We start from the raw sequence: 16,349 nt of genomic DNA on the forward strand, positions 1-16,349 counted from the left end.
ATCCCATCTGTTTTGATTGCCTCTTCTGTGGAAGAGGATAAACTAGTGAGTTGAGGGCAGGGATCTCCAGAACCAGCCCAAAGGTAGCTTTAATCCTAGCTAGGAGTTGATGGTACACCTGAGGCAGACCTAGAAATCTGATGAAGAGAAAAGTCATTCCCTTGTGCTACTGAAGTGGGTTGAAATATAAAGAGAAGGGCTTGAAGAAAATCTTCCTGGAACCAAGTGCTACGGGGATAGACTTGAGCACTATGCTTGCGGCTCTAGGAGAGTGAAAGTCCACGTGAAAGACACCTCGTGTCAAAAGTCGAATAGAGGCTTGAAGGTAAAGCGGAAGCATCCAGTCCGTGGCTTCTGAACTCGAAGGGTAGGACCCAAAAATGCAAGCAGAGAGGGTGGTGGAGCTCAAAACCACATCCTTTTGCAGCTCAAACTCCACATCCTTTTGCAGCTACAACAACTCATCTTTTGAAAAAGTGCACATTCTCGTGGATGGTCGAAGTTGTCGAGGATTGGCAGAATGGGTCGCCATTTATCAATCGAGGGTGGGAGGCCAATTCAAACAATTGAAAAATTCGTCTTTCGCTTGGAGAAGATTGAATGAAGGAGGGGGAGGTTGAGAAGGGAGAGGGAGGGAATACACTGAGGTAGGGAGGTCGAAAGGAGGGAAGGGATTCAGAGGGAGAGAGGTGGGGGAGGTTTAAGAAGGGAGAACAACGAAAGATGCTGAGGGGTGGAGGCTGAGAGGAGGGGAAGGGCTGAGAGAGAGGTGAGTGGAGGGCCTGAAGGAGTGGGAGGGGCTGAGAGAGAGGTGAGGGGAGAAGGCGGAGTTAGGCATTAGGGGGAGATTGGGGTATCAACATGGTAGGCACAATTAGGTGCAAGGAGAAGTAGTGCAACTCTAAAGCGATAAATTCATTTCAATGCTCTTCAATAATACCTCAGCAGTTCTAGCATCTCGAATTAGAGCCCACTCTCATGCTTAATGTTGGAAACTTAAACTAGCCATGTAAAACATCGATTTGACTGGTAGGATTTAAAAAAGATGGGGCCTGCTTTTAACTGAAATAGGCCTCTTCTTCAGATAGGTGATCTCCTTGCTTTTAGCCGTGTGGGCCCTCTTTCAGGCTTCTTGCAAGTTGGGCACGCTCCATATCTGCTTTTCTGTTGGGGGGCCTGCTTTTTGTGCTTTCCCTTAAAACAAGGGCCTTTTTCACTCTCTAAGGTCCAAATAAAACAATATCCAATACTCTTTAACCCATTAAAGGTTAACTAATACATGCATTCTAATTCTCTGGACTAATCCAAGTCCTCTAGGGTGTCTTTAACATGCACATAATTATAACAACTTTTCTCTTTTTGAACATTCTTGGCTGAAGTCAAAACTCTTTGACTGAAGTCAAAAATATTCTCTCTTTTATTTTGGAAGTAGAGGGGAGATGCATGGTACTTATTGGAACCACCCAACAGAACAAGAATGAGCAGATTGAGTGGATGCAAAAGCATGCGGGATATGTGACCTAAGCTAGGTAGAAGCTACTCCCAAATCTCTTTACGCATGCCTAATGGCTGATAGTAGATGTCTTGTGACTGAAGATTGGTCTACATACAGCCATATGTGTATGTATGCCGATGGCTAAGAGTAGGTAGGCTCACTTCCCATTTCTCAATGTTAGGTGGGATTCTACCTAACTAGGACCACTCTCAAGTAGCTCTACTTCCGATTGGGCCTTGCGATAAGGCTGATAGGTCCTCTTTGAGGTGTTAAACCCAAAGTCTCGTCTTAAGCAATTTCTGACTTGCGAACTAACCACTTGATTTTACTTGGAGAAGTAGCTAATTTCTGTGCATCACCTATGATTTCTAGTTTCAATTAATTACAATGTATCACTTGGAAGGAAGACATCCTGAATTAAGTTGATTGCTTCTATGTGTTCTCTAATTTTGATTGTTTATGCATAATATCTGTAGTGTTTATTTGTTCCTGCAATGTGAAGATGTGAATACCAATTTGCAGGTCAAGAGAGGTGCAAATGCAGCTGTCGTTCTCAACAACTTGTACAAGCACACATCTCTACAGACTTCTTTCAGTTGCAACATGATTGGGTGAGTGCTCGTTTGTTTCAAAAAGTAATAATTGGACTCGTATATCAAGGTTATTTGGGCTAGCTTGACAGAACTTTGTTTCTTTCTGTTTTACTTTACCAATGCTGAAAGGACCCAATGTCGCAAGGGTAGGGGTTCATGAGCATATTTTTGTTGGAGGGGATATAGATGCAACATAGAGGAGAATTTGCACTGTTCAAATGTAGTGAAGCTCTCACAAGACATGGAGGAATCATGCACAAGTGTGTAAAATGATTTTCACAGGTCATTAATGGAGTAGCATCACATAAAAGTGCTGAAGCACTGCTATCATGTATGCGCTGCCCAAAGAATAGAGTAGGCTACCCTAAATGCACGCCAGGTCGACCAGCTGGTCTGGCCAACCTGGAACTGGCCGACCAGCTGGCCAACCTCCTGGGTCAGGCCTATAAAACAGTCCCTACCCCCCTCACTCTCATGCGACAGGACCTGCAGCTGCTCCTCACCTCCTCCATCCTTTGCTGCAGCCCCTCCTGCTCCAGATCTGGCTATTATGCCTGCTCCATCCTCTGCCCCTCTATTCCTCTCCTCCAGATCTAGCCCTGGACCTCCAACTGCTGCTCCAGATCTGCTCCTGAGTGGTTGCCGACGAGCTTCCACTTCTCCTCTTCATCTGCTGCCATCCTCTCCTACCTCCAAACTGCTGCCGACAAGCTTCCACATCTCCTCATCCTCTGCTGCGCATACACCTCCAAATCTACAGCGAGATGAGCTCCTTTTCTTCATCATGTTGCTATTCCAGATAGCCTGAAGGTTCCTTCCTCAAAAGCATGATGTTTCCAGCCATTTCCAGGGCAGCTCCAGCCCTTCATCATCTTCGTCATCATCGAGCTACACGGAGGACTGCGTTTCGCTCCCTCTGCAACTATCTTTTCTACCGTTTCTCTACATGGTATCATCTTTCTGATTCGCCTCAGCCACGGTCCTTGAGACACGACGGCTTGAGTTTCTTGTATTCAGTTTTTCATATTACCGACGGGCACTATGTTTTCTGAGTTCCGTTCTTCAGTTGTGTCTGAGGCAATGGGAGAAAAAGCCCCAAGTTTTTTGGCAAGCCAAATCTGAAAAAGTAGAGGACAAGGCCTTACCAGGCACCTTGAAAGCAATAGATTGCAAATATGTTGAATTCTCCAAATTTGTATAGGGCAACTTTGTCAAAAAAGAGGGCAAATGCCAAATGTCAGTGTACCACTCCAATCTCCACTGCAATGTGATGTCAATAGGCCCAAAAACCCAATTTGTGTTTGACAAATGCCAATAAATGCTGACTGCATCAGAAAAATTATTTGACTGAACTGCACAGAAGAAGCACTGAATCTGCTAGAACTATTGAATCAGACAGAAGCAAGAGCTGGGCATGAATTTCCTATAGTCATATGAAGTGTATGGAGCCTCATGCCAGGGAGAATGTGGAACTTTGATGCAAAACTGTGGTACGAATGGAAGAGATAACATTAGGTCAAAGTTGCCGTCTTGACTCCTTGCCTTACCCTTCAAGTTCGGACACTTTGCCTCTTTTCTCTGCAACGGTTTTCCTTTACATACCAAAGGGTTTACTCGGCCTTTTTCACTCGCTTTGCAACCGCTTTGGCCAAGGACTTGTGGCTGGAGTCTACTTTGCCTTAGGAGGCCAGTGGGTGCCTTAGTTTTTGTGAAGAATCACCCCTTGGCATGGTATTATCTTAGATTTTAACAAGAGTGCACAAGTGCGTGTGGGCACCATAGTTCCCAGGAGTTTCGGAAACGGGGAAACGGAAACGGGCGGGAAACGATGTTTCGGAGTTTCGGACATTGTAAGAAACGGTGGAAACAGAGTTTCGGTTTTAAGGATAGTTTTATATATTTAATAATAATAATAATAATAATAATTATTATTATTATGTAAGTCCCTAAATTTCTATCCACATTCAGGTTGTGAACTTCGTGAGGTGATCAACCTCATCCTTGGGTTGAAGAAACTCTATAAATGTTTTTTAAAAATCAGCCTAAGTCACCGGCTTTTTCTTTCAACTCCCTCCACCAAGCCAATGCTTTCCGCCTTAAACATCCCTTGTGCCATGTGGATTTTCAAGGATCGAAAAGAAGAAAAGTGCACCTGCCACCGGTTCAATCAAGCGCCGATGCTCTCGGGAGCGTGTTTCTTCTTCTCATTGATGAAGATTTCGGGGTGAAAGAAGGTGCTAATTATGATTTTGGTCTGTCAACATGCCCTTCAAGTCCTTCAACTGCTTGTCGAACTGTGTTGACAGTTCAGCCTTCAGTAATGCTTGTTGATTATTAGGTTCTTTGCTCCAAAATCCATCTCATCGTCTTCTTCTCTGTGAGGCTCTTCAAGGGGAGGTACAGTGCTTGTAGTCTCCTCACGTGGATGAGTTTTTCCAGCGAACCGGAGAGAGATGAGGGCCAGAAAGAGAGAGTAAATTTAGCAAGCAGATGATGGAAAGAGAGAGAGAGAGAGAGAGAGAGAGAGAGAGAGAGAGAGAGAGAGAGCTGTTAATTTGCTGTGCAAAGGCAGCTTCTGAGGAAAGAGAGGAAGAGAAAGGCATCATAGAAGCCAAACAGTCTAAAACTGTTGCTATGGGTTAGAGGGAGATGGCTGCTGCAAATTGCACTGTAACAGGGTCTTTCCAGCAATAAAACAGCTGTGAATTCCACTCACTGGTCTTCAGGGTCTGCTAAATTGGTTAGGAATTGATGCTTGAGGATGGAGAGGGGCAGCACTTCGTTGCAATCTAGGCGCTTGTGGTTGTGCACTAGTGATTTGCTGGTTTTATACAGGTCTAGGCCCTACGCTTTAGTGGAATGCTGGCTCTCAAAATCAGCCTTGATTTTGGGTCAAAAGCTCCCAGCGTCGTTTCCCAAAAGCCTGATTTTGTGTTGGCTTTTCTCCAAAATCTCCAAGCTTTTATTCATCCTCATGGTTTCAGGATGTATTCCGCTTTGAGTTTGCTCTCGCGGGTTTTTTCTCTTACTTAACAGAAGTCTCTTTCTTGAGAGAAAAAAAAAAATCTCCAAGCTTTTTTGACCACGCTTTTCAGCCTACAGCCACCATATTTCTTAACTGTGAATTACCATGGGCCTTCTAGGCGAATGCGATTGAACTTCTCCACTGGTTTCCCTATGTTCCCAAAAGCGATTACCTACTGCTGTGCCATACTGCACCAGTCATTTTCGATCTGAAATCCACCCAAAACCCTTGTGGATTCACTGGTAAGCTCTTTGTTTGTGCTACCGTATTTTTGCATGCAATTTCTGAAACAATTTTTGTGCTATGTCTGCCCTTTCCTTGCATCTAGGCCCGGCCATGGCCTAAATGAAGACTACAGCAGATTACACAGCAGTTTGTTGTTGTTTCTAGCTGTCCAACCATCACCCACTGGATCACACATGACCCAGCATGGGTTAACATTAACAAACATTTCGTTTCACAGCAGATCCCTACTTGAAAGCTTGCTAATGGTCATTAGAGGAACTACAAACTGTTCCAGATCCTTTTCAGTGCCCTCCTAATCCCACGATTGATTACGGCAACAAAATGTTGACAACACACTCTCAAATCTCAGCAACTCAAATCAGAAATTAGCTCTGATTCAATTCACAACAAAACGTACAAATCCCCCCTTGCAGGTTTCAACACCCCCTCAAGGTGTCTTTCACAAAAGCCATTGCAAACTGCTCTCAGCACCATACTTGAACAATTTGCTCAGACTCCAACACTTGCAGCACTGCAACAACATGCAAGAACACTTCGCTACATAGCTGACACCATTTGAGTATGCACACGTCATAACTTCAACTGCATAGAGGGCTGCTCTGATACCTATTGAAATACCCCCATTAGGATCTTAAAAAAGAAATTTCAAAACAAGATTAGTAAAAAAAAAATAAAGATCATTGAGCACAAGGGCTAGAGATCACCTCCCAAGAGGCTATGCCCATAACTGTCCACTAGGAATCTTCAGCGTATTATCTCATGATCGGCGTGGTAGAGACAGGAGTTCAGGCTGATGATCTAGACTAGACCTGTCAGTGGTGTTAACGCATTGAATGGCAACCCAATAGCCTTGGCTAGGCAGAGACAAGAGTCTAGGCTGATGATCCAGACTATACCTATTAGTGGTGTGAATACACTAAATGCCAACCCAAAAGCAGTGGCCACTCTTGTATAGAAGAGCATCCCACTTCCTAGAAAGCGCTTTGGCTAAATATAGCAAAATGGTCCCATGTTATCGTTCTAAGTCCTCTAGCCCCATGTTAGCTTGCTCTCCTTAATCGTACGGCCCCTAACTTTGCTGGATTAAGTGCGCTAATCTGAGGATCAGCAACCAGGTACATAACAACACGGTACAATACATGATCAATTCTTGCAATAGGATAGATATCCATAATACAGATTCTTAATAAGCACACATAGATCTAACATATACTCACAACAGGTGGGCGTCCCCATTGAACACATGTGCGCACATAACATAAAACATTTCTCTGGTTGACCAAGGTCAATCCTCTTGATCATGATTAAGGGGCTTTGACCAACGGTCGAGGCACCTTAATTATAATCAAGTCTCTCCAACCGAAGTTGGCACAACTCTCCAACCGAAGTTGGCACATCTTGGTTAACCGCAGTTAACCTTCTTGGTATAAACCAAGTTTCCTGACCAAAGTTAGGCTTACTTGACCGAAGTCAAGTATCTTTGACCGTAGTCAATTCTTTGACCAATAGAAGAACTCTTTTGGCCATAATTAACCTAGATGGAAAACTCTTTAATTATGATCAAATAAATGGTCAACTATACTTTGACTTAGGATATTTACATTGTGGTGACATCCCCTCAGCTTCTATTCAGTTGACTTCAAGTGAAAAACTTCTTTGTAAACATCCAAAAGCTGTGGATGATCGGATAACATGTCTTCATCCATCCACTTGGCATCCAATGCTATATAATTCTTGAATTTTACAAGGTACCTGTAAAATTCCTTGCCCTGAGGGCCTTTGCGTACAGTATGACACACAATTTGCTCTGGCTGAAGGACCTCCTCCAGCTCATCCACTTCTGGTGGATCCTCTGATGATAGTCCAAATCCCATTCCTTGACTTTGATCTTGGCAAATAAAAAATGAAGTCTATTGCAATACTTTCCCATGGTGCCTGAGGCACGGGAAGAGGCATAAGTAGGCTAGGTGCCTTCCGTCTATCATACTTCACTTTCTGACACGTAAGGCATTCAGTAACACCCTTCCGCATGGCCAAAAGAAATACCTCTCTAGTGCTTGAGTTGTTGCTGTAATTCCTCTATGTCCAGCATAGGAGGTGCTTCCAAAATCTTTTTTCTCATCTCCTGGGTGATGCATAGGTAGTCATCTGTCATTAGATACCCATCTTTCATGGAATAGTGACTGATGGACTGCCCCTCTTGCATTTGCTGTAAAATCTCACCAAAATCTGCATCATTAGCATATTGCTCCCTCATACCTTCCAGGTCCTGATGATAAGCAATAGTCACATTGTTGACTTGGGGTCTTCGGGACAAGGATTTTGCCACTCTGTTCCAAACTCCTGGAGTATGGAACAGAGCATATTTACCCATTTCATATGCTTCTTGGAGAGTTTTGTCTGAGTCAGAAAATATTTCAGACTTTGGTGATCTGTTTTAACAGTAAAATGTGCACCCAAAAGATAATGCTTCCATGTATTCACAGCATGAACTACAACCAACAATTCTTTTTCATAGATTCCCAGGTATCTCTCAGCATCATGCAATCTTCTTCTTTCGTATGCTACTACATGTCCATTCTGATGCAATGCAGCCCCAATACTCTCTCCACAGGCATCGCAATCAACATCAAATGGTTGATAAAGATCCGGGACTACAAGAATAGGCTTTGTAGTCAACTTCTCCTTGAGTGTATTGAATGCTTTCTTTTGTGACATTCCCCATGTGAAGACTGCATTTTTCTTGGTAAGATCATGTAGTGGAGCTGCAATATCAGCAAAATGCATGATGAATCTCCTGTAATAGGAGCAGAGTCCCAAACACTATGGACTTCATGCATAGTTTTCAGCTCTGGCCATTCTTGGATGGCTCGGATCTTTGCAGGATCCATTTGTATCCCATTCTTGGATGCTCAGATAATGGATCTCTTTAAAAAAGAATTCACTTTTCTTGTTGTTGGCAAAAAGCTAATGATTTCGAAGTTCTTGAAACACCAAAGCAAGATGTTCTCTATGTTCTTCTTCTGTCTTTGAGAAGACTAGAATATCATCAAAGAAAGTATCCATGAAGTGCTTGTACTTTCGGAAGATGTGATCCATCATTCTATTGAATGTGGCTGGAGCATTTGTTAATCCAAAAGGCATCACTAAGTATTCATACAATCCAAATGTAGTGCGAAAAGCTGTCTTATGCACATCTTGTGGTTGTATTCTAACTTGATGATAACCACTCTTCAAGTCTATCCTGTTGAGAACGTTGCTCCTCTGAGCTGGTCAAGCACTTCTTCTATGCGTGGTATCTGAAATCTATTTTTGATGGTCATCTTATTTAATGCATGGTAATTAATACACATTCGGAAAAAACCATCTTTCTTTTGTACTAAAAGTATCGGTGAGAAAAAAGGAGACGAGCTGGGCTGAATCAACTCTTTGGACAGCAAATCCTGCATCTGAGCCATAATCTCCTCTCTCTGAGTTGCACTGACTCTATAAGGTGGTCTATTTGGTGTCTCGCTACCTGGCATTAACTCTATCTGATGATCTTCTGGTCTCTTTGGGGGTAACTCCCATGGCAAAGCATCTGAAATATATCATTTTCTGCATCATTTATTTCAGCATGCATATCATTTGCTTTTTCTTTTACAAAACCATGTACGCGGAAATTGCAGACTTTATTGATTACCACATATAACATCAGATACAATGGGAATAGTTTCCCCTTTATTCTTGGCAACTAAATGCTGGTTTTTCCCTCTATGGATAAAATTCAGCACCCTCTCAGGGCATTCTATCTTTACTTCCTTTCGATGGAACCACGGTGTAACAAGTACAACATCATGCTGCTTGAGAGGAGAAATTAAAAATTCCTCTTGATCTATATAACTCTGTACATGGACACGAAGCTTTCCGATCAAAGGAGTGCCTTGCAATGGATTCCCATGGAACATTTGATTAACATCAAGAGCTTTGCCTAGCTCTTCAATTTTAATCCCTAATCTCAGGGCTAAGTCTTCGGATATGAAACTGTGTGTAGACCCTGGATCAAATAGGATTAATGCTTGCTGATCTGTTACCTTTCCCCATGATAGCAAAAGCTCTTTTTCCTTTGGGTCTGAAGTACTACCCAAAACATCTGGGACTGCTCCCACCATTGGTCTCGATGGTACTTGTGGCTTTTTCTGCTCCTTAGAACCCGAAGGCTTTTCAAGGCACTGGGCAGCCATATGTCCCTCTTTCCCACATCTAGAGCATTTCCCATTTCTGCGGAATTCAGCTATCTATTCATAAGTGAATTGGGATTTGCCTTTATATGTCTTTGAAAACTGAGTACCCCTCGGGCTGAAACCCTTTCTTCTTATCCTTGGCATACTCTTTCTTTTTTGATTTTGAAAAATCAGGTTTCTTTCTTTCAACACCTCTTGCTTGCAAGGATGGCACTGTGGCTAGATCTTGCATCTGCACGAGACTGGCTACTGAAGCTGATTGCACAATGTCTTGAATGCTCTCCCTCAGAGTATTCACCACTGCTTGAATTTTTGAATTGAGACCTGCCATGTATATTCTCAGTTGGGTTCTTTGGAGATCTTTTTGAAAGGTGCAACCTACAAATAAGCATCCCAAAACTTTTGGTTGTACACCTCCACTGTATCCCTTGCATCCATATGTAAACTGTCCCAACCTTGAAGGACATGATCTCTGAACTGTTTAGGCATGAACTGCTGGTAGAAGGCTTTCTTGAAGCTCTTCCACCTCTTTGGGGCTGACCCATCTGTGGTCTGTGCACTCCACCATGCACTAGCTGTCCCTGTCAAGTGCAAGCTGACCATTCTCAAGGTGGAGGATTCTAAAAAGTTTTCTCTACCAAATGCAGCATCAAACTGCCTAATGAATTGCTGTGCCTTCTCTGTATGACCATATTGTCCATTATAGGTAATAAACCTTACAGATTTACCTCCATCTTTGAATTCCTTGGTCCTGGAAGATTTGCTTTTCCTAGACTTCTTGTGTTTCCTTCTTTTTCTAGATGGTTTATCTAATGAAGTAGAACTAGAAGTAGAATTTATGAATGTCCACAGGGGGCCAAAAATGACCCATGGGACCATCTCAATACAATGTAAAGAAAGTCTCCTCAAAAAGAGGGGTCAGGAATCTATGAGTTCTTGACGACATGTAAAAAGACGGGTGACAAAAGATCCTAATGTTGTCGGAGAGGTAGTAGAGAGAACTGATGTCAACTGAGCGGAGTCCTCCAGTATCTACTGGTAGTCCTCCCTAATATGTGCATATCGAGGGCACTGTAAAGCTACATGTGCCTCCGTCTCAACTGACTGCAAGTTGCAGAGAGTGGCGTGTCTGGGCTGATGTATCCAAGCTCCCTTCTCTATAGCAAGCGTATGAGATCTGGTGCGAAACTTGGCTATATTTCTGCGATAGAGAAGGGAAATAGGTGTGCTAAAGTAGGGCTGAGCAGAGGCCTCCATGGACATGTATGTAGACCAACATGAAGGGTTTATGTTGTCTTGATAATACTCCAGCTTTGTCCTCTTTTCATTTGTCAACCAGTGGGTCTGCAAAGTGCTCAGTAGGGACATTTGAAATTCTTGCATGGTGACCTGGTGACCTTTTCAAGCGGCATGGTCAAGTATGCATCTACTTTCCATCGGCTGAACCATTTTCTTATGTCTGTTGCCCACCTTGTCCAAATGATCTTACTTTTGTGATTCTTTTGAAGCTTTGTGCTGGCAGTCCATGCTCTATAAGGTAGTCTATTTGGTGGCATTTGCTGCACCTCTAGCAAATATTGCATAACTCTGATCAATGCATGAAATTCGATCGGCCTCCTACCTATTTCCAATAGAAGCACTGAGTATGGGGTAGTGGGTTTGACACCAAGGTGCCTGTGTAGAAATGCTTTCTGCATTTTTTCAATCTCATTCCATGTAGATGCTGAAATACTGCCTCCCCATACTTCCACTCCATATAACATTGTCTGCACTACATATGCATCAAACATTACATTTCAAATTTTCCAATTTTTGGTGTCAGTGTTCCTACAGTCATTCTCAAACTGGTAGTATTTCCCCCAAACAGTATCCATCCTTCTGTATATGCATTGCCACCATCTGTGATCTGTCGGGATGTCAAGCGCCAAATACTTGAAGGCACTGACATATTCAATAATATGTCCATCAAAAGTGATCTCAGGAGGATGCTCAGGCTGATTAATACATACTGCCATCATCTTTGTTTTTCCTACATTCACTTGCAGCCCACTTTCACTGCAAAAAGTCTTGAGCACCTTTAGTAGTTTGTGCATAGAGTCCGGGTCGTATGCAAAGAGAACCACATCATCTGCGTATAGTAACAGTAGCACTGTCCATAATCCCAGTTGCGGTCCTTGCAACCCTTCTTCCGCTACAAACTCATTGATGAGTTCTTCCAGTTGATCAATGCATATGCCAAACAGGTTGGGTGATAAAGGGCAGCTTTGTTTCACTCCCATATTGCTCTCAAAAATATTTGACATGCCCTGTGATTGCTTGAGTCGGCATAGTACTTTCTCATAGATCCGAGAAATGCCTACTCCTAAGGCCAAGGGACTCCTATTTCTTGCATTCTTTTCCATAATTCTGCTCTCGAGACTGTGTCAAAATGCTTTCTTGAAATCGACAAAGCAACAGAATAGAGTATGTCCTCTTAGTCTACTCTCATCCATGAGGACTCTCAAGGTAATGAGGTGATCTGCTGTCATGTGTTCCTTGCGAAAGCGTGCTTGTCCAGTGGCCCGTTTCTGGGCTGCTTCTTCCCATGAAGAAGAAGATACAGAAGTTGAGCTTGAAGTAGACGGTGAAGGGCTTGGAGATCAGTGATGATGCCTCGATCTCTTCTTGCTATGAGACCGTTCCCTATGAGATCCCTGTCTCTCGGGCTGTACACGAGAGTGTGCCTTTGGCATTGGCACATCATAAGCTGCACTAGGCATAATTTTTGCCTGAAACAGATGCTGAGCTCTTGAATCCCTTCTGAGTTTTTCCATCTCCTGCATACGAATGCGTACCATTTTCTCAAACTCTGGCTGAGTTTGATGCATAATGCTGTCTTGGATGTGCATCCCTATTTTGTGAATCCCACTGGATAGGTGATTGAGCCATCTTTCTTCTTGTCTGAGATGTGCAAGCTCTCTCACACTTTTTTTTTTGGGTGAAATCTTTGATTGATTATATTATATGAGTAGCAACCTCAAAACAAGGTGCTACAATTACATCAACTGAAAATTTCAGTATATGCCAAAAAGACCTCATGATCTATGCAGCGGGTCTGCAAGCAATCAAAGAAAGATTGCTGCAGAGAACGCCTAAAAAAGCCAAACAGAGAGAAAGTAGGATCACCAAAGACTTTACAATTCCTATATGTCCATAAAGTCCACAGTGCCCAATAGCGGCCCCAAACGAAGAAAGATGAAACTTCGGTCTGGATGGATGAAACCCAAATAGCCAGAAGAACTTCCCAAATGAAAAAGATGGAAATCTCGCTCGCAAGTGCTGTCGAAGCAGATAAAAAAACTCACGAGAGCACGGACAATGCCAAAACAAGTAAGGCAGAGTCTCCGAAGAAGCAGAACATCTGTGGCAAAGTGCAGGAGCAATGTGTCGATGAGCTAATAGTTGTCCAGATGGAAACACTCCCAAAAGAACTCGCCAAAAGAAAACCTGTTGCCGAAGCGGTACTTTATAGGCCCAAAGTTGCTGTAATCTTTTCCTCCACCACTTGGCTGGGCAATGCATTCGCCAAACAGAATCACCTCTCTCTGAAACCCAAGGTTGAGGCAAAAGGATTTTATACAATGCAGGTACAGTAATCTGAGATAGCCTCAAAGGACGAGAAGAGGACCCTGGAGAAGTCAAAGTCCAATCTTCCAGCCGGTCTTGGAGTTCCAAAGGAGGAATCGGAACAAAAGGCGAAAGCATAAAAGTAATTTGTCGCCACAAAGGACGATAATGAGAGCTCAATCCATATGTAGTGGCTGCTAGAGAAAAGGGGAGCACAGTTTCAGCATCATCTATAACATCAGCAACCGAGGTGATGCCTTTAAACGAGACAAAGTAGGAACGTCGAGGTTCCTATAAAGCCAAAGGAGGTTGAAAGACTTTCGACCAATGAATGCTTTCATCTCTCAAAGAATTCCCAAGAAAGATTGCCGTCCATTCCAGATGAGAAAGAACATGCTTCCAGTCAAGAAGCAAGCAGGAGACAAAAGGGCAGCGAGGCAAAATGCCATCAGTGCAGCCAAAAAAGAAATCCCATTGATTGAGTTGCCAATGACTAAACACAGAAATACTGATATGAGTGGCCAGAGTCCTAATCATAAGAGCCCAAGGTTGATCACCTTGCAGAAATTGCAGCAACATTTTCTCCCTGTGGGCAAGAATATGCACATGAATATCCGTGTTGTTCAATCCACCATGCATCTTGGGAGAACAAATGTGATGCATCGAAAGCAGCCCGAGACTTGTTCTGCCATGTTTGGATTGCGAGAAGATTTTCATAAAGACAAACATGAAAGATGTAAGATCTGCCTTAGTGAACATGATCAATGGCAAGTAAAATTGAATATATGCCACAAGAATGGATTGCACTATTCGAAGATGAACGTGCAAAGGCCAGGTTGCCAGTTTCCAATACTCAAGCTTTTTTCGAAGCTTAGCCAAAATCCAATCAGTTTGTTGTCGGCGAGTGAGTTCCCACCCCAAAGGGTAACCAAGATGACAAACAAACTGAGTGGGTGGAATGATATCCCCGGGCCATAATAGACTATGCCAGTCTTTGGAATGCAAAGGGAGCAGCTTAGACTTCTGAAAATTAACATGAGACCAGCTGCCAAACCATAAACAGAGAGGGCTTGCATCAAGGCACCAAGATCATGGGGCGTGCAACCGCAGCCTTAAGATGAGGGAGGAAGGAATCAAGAAGCAACTTCATCATGTACAGAGCAAGACTCCTAGGGCACCTCATGCAAATAACCTTTAATCCGATCAACCACCATTTTGGCACTGTGTATGCAACTGATGCACACAGCCTTTGCTTTTCAAAGAGAAACTACCTCAACAAGAGGTGTCTTGCATTTACAACTTGTGCCAGTAATGGGCTATCAACTCAAAGCATATACCCACAAGGTTGTCAAAGCATCAACAACTGTATTGCTCCTTTTCTGGTTACTGCAAAAAAGCACTGAGAATGCATCTGATTTCCTTTTCTAAGCACAAAGGCATACATGTCTTTACTTGTGCAAATCTCTGGTTTTTTTGCTTTTTCTGCTGCTTTTCTGACAGATAAAGTACTGACAGTGTACCTTTTGACAAGTAAAAACTGACAGGAAAAACTGTCTTTTTTTTGTTGTTGACAATAACTGGATTTGTAACCGATTGGTTACACTAACCAGACTAGCTAGTTCTAGTTTGGTTAGTTTGCAAGTGGATTAATTGGACTGGTCACAATCTAGTTACACCAACCAGATTGGTATGGTTAGGCCAGATTAACTGGACCAAGGTTGAACTGACTGGATACTTGTTGAACTAACCAGAGTATACTAGCTGTAGTTAACTTGACCAGGGTTTCACTAACCACGGGTCAACTATCCAAGATTAACTGTACTAGGGTTAGCTGCTAGGTTAGCGCCGCTAGGTTACTTGTGTGCCATGTCAGCAAGCTCTAGCTATCTGCCACGTGTCACGTGCATATGCCACGTCAACATGCTTGCTTGCCTATGTGCCACGTGTCACCGCCATGTCACCCTATGGTCCAAAACCTTGAATTGAGAATCTTTCGTGCGACATCGCGGGGGCTTCATCAACATCTCAGACTGGCAATGAAGAGTAGCTTGGCCTACGCCCGTAAACCCGGCAATTTCACAATGCTAAGCTTGGGGATTGCGTGAAGGATCGTCACGTCGCGTGACCCCGTAAGTATCCATTAGTCACAATTCATTTTTGCTTTAAGTTCGTCCGTCGAACTGCACGTCCCCTTTGGTACCGAAGGTGCTGCTACTTGGGTTCTTGCCTCTGTTTTGACTCAAGGCTTATGCAGCCTTATGCGTAATCAGTGGAGAGAACATCGTCGGGCATTTCGAATCAGCGCAGGCAATCACCGTGAAAAAGAATCGGCGCCACATGTCTTGCGTCATGGTCATGGGATCTAGCTGATTCTTTGAACTGATACCCTTACTGTTGGCGATTCAATGGCAAAGTGTGCGTTAGAAAGCCACGTTCACGTTTGACGATGAAAAAATTTTCCACCATGGACAAGACTTTCTTGACCTCCACCGCCTCTTTAAAAACTCATATCAGCAGCAACGCTTTCTCACGAGCGAGAGTAGACCACGTCCCACCAACAGATTTCCAAAGCATGTGCGAGAATGGAATCTTTGTAATCTGGATCATCACAGTTTGAGGAGCTTTGAGACCAGGATCTGATACCAATGCTAAACGTCCCGCTCTTTGCAACCTTCCTGCTGATCTCAAGAGACAAATTTGCTGCAAACACTCTCTCTTGCTCTCTCTCTCTCTCTCCCTCTCTACAAACACACTAGGGCCCAGGACAATCGTCGGACTAGACCCCCCCGAAGGTTTTTATTCACGAAGAGAATTTGAGTACAAGAGTTCAGCGTGGAAAACTGTTCTCACGAATTCCAAACGTGATTTCTTTTTACAAAGAGCTCATGGCTCAATATTTTGGCAACATGCCAAGTGTCAAAATATCCAACTAAAATTTAGTACATGCCACAAAGGGAAATCTCTAGGGTCTTCGATGTTCCTTGGTCACATGAACATCTTCTGGTCGCTTGTTAAGCTCCTTAGTGCTTGGAAAATCAACCTTTCTTAGTACCTGCAACAATTAATTAAAGCGCACCACCATGGCACCCATTAATTGTTAGCGCTTTTGCATGCAAATAATAGATTGTGGACTAATCCTAGTCACGGTGGGCGTCCCCACT

General features: G+C 43.3%; 1 protein-coding gene across 1 annotated transcript in view; it reads left to right on the top strand.

Annotated features, from left to right (window-relative positions):
• The window catches only part of GYRA (DNA GYRASE A), a 118,588-nt gene that overhangs the window by 48,463 nt on the left and 53,776 nt on the right, over positions 1-16,349 (top strand). Inside the window, exon 13 of the mRNA XM_087393464.1 lies at positions 2,018-2,106. Within this exon, the coding sequence (XP_087249590.1) occupies positions 2,018-2,106 (89 nt within the window). The remainder of the gene's footprint in view (positions 1-2,017; positions 2,107-16,349) is intronic.

Source organism: Dipteris shenzhenensis, chromosome 22, assembly GCF_047967505.1.
Source record: "Dipteris shenzhenensis isolate YYH24624 ecotype China chromosome 22, Dip_SZ_1.0, whole genome shotgun sequence".
Taxonomy (NCBI): Eukaryota; Viridiplantae; Streptophyta; class Polypodiopsida; order Gleicheniales; family Dipteridaceae; genus Dipteris; species Dipteris shenzhenensis.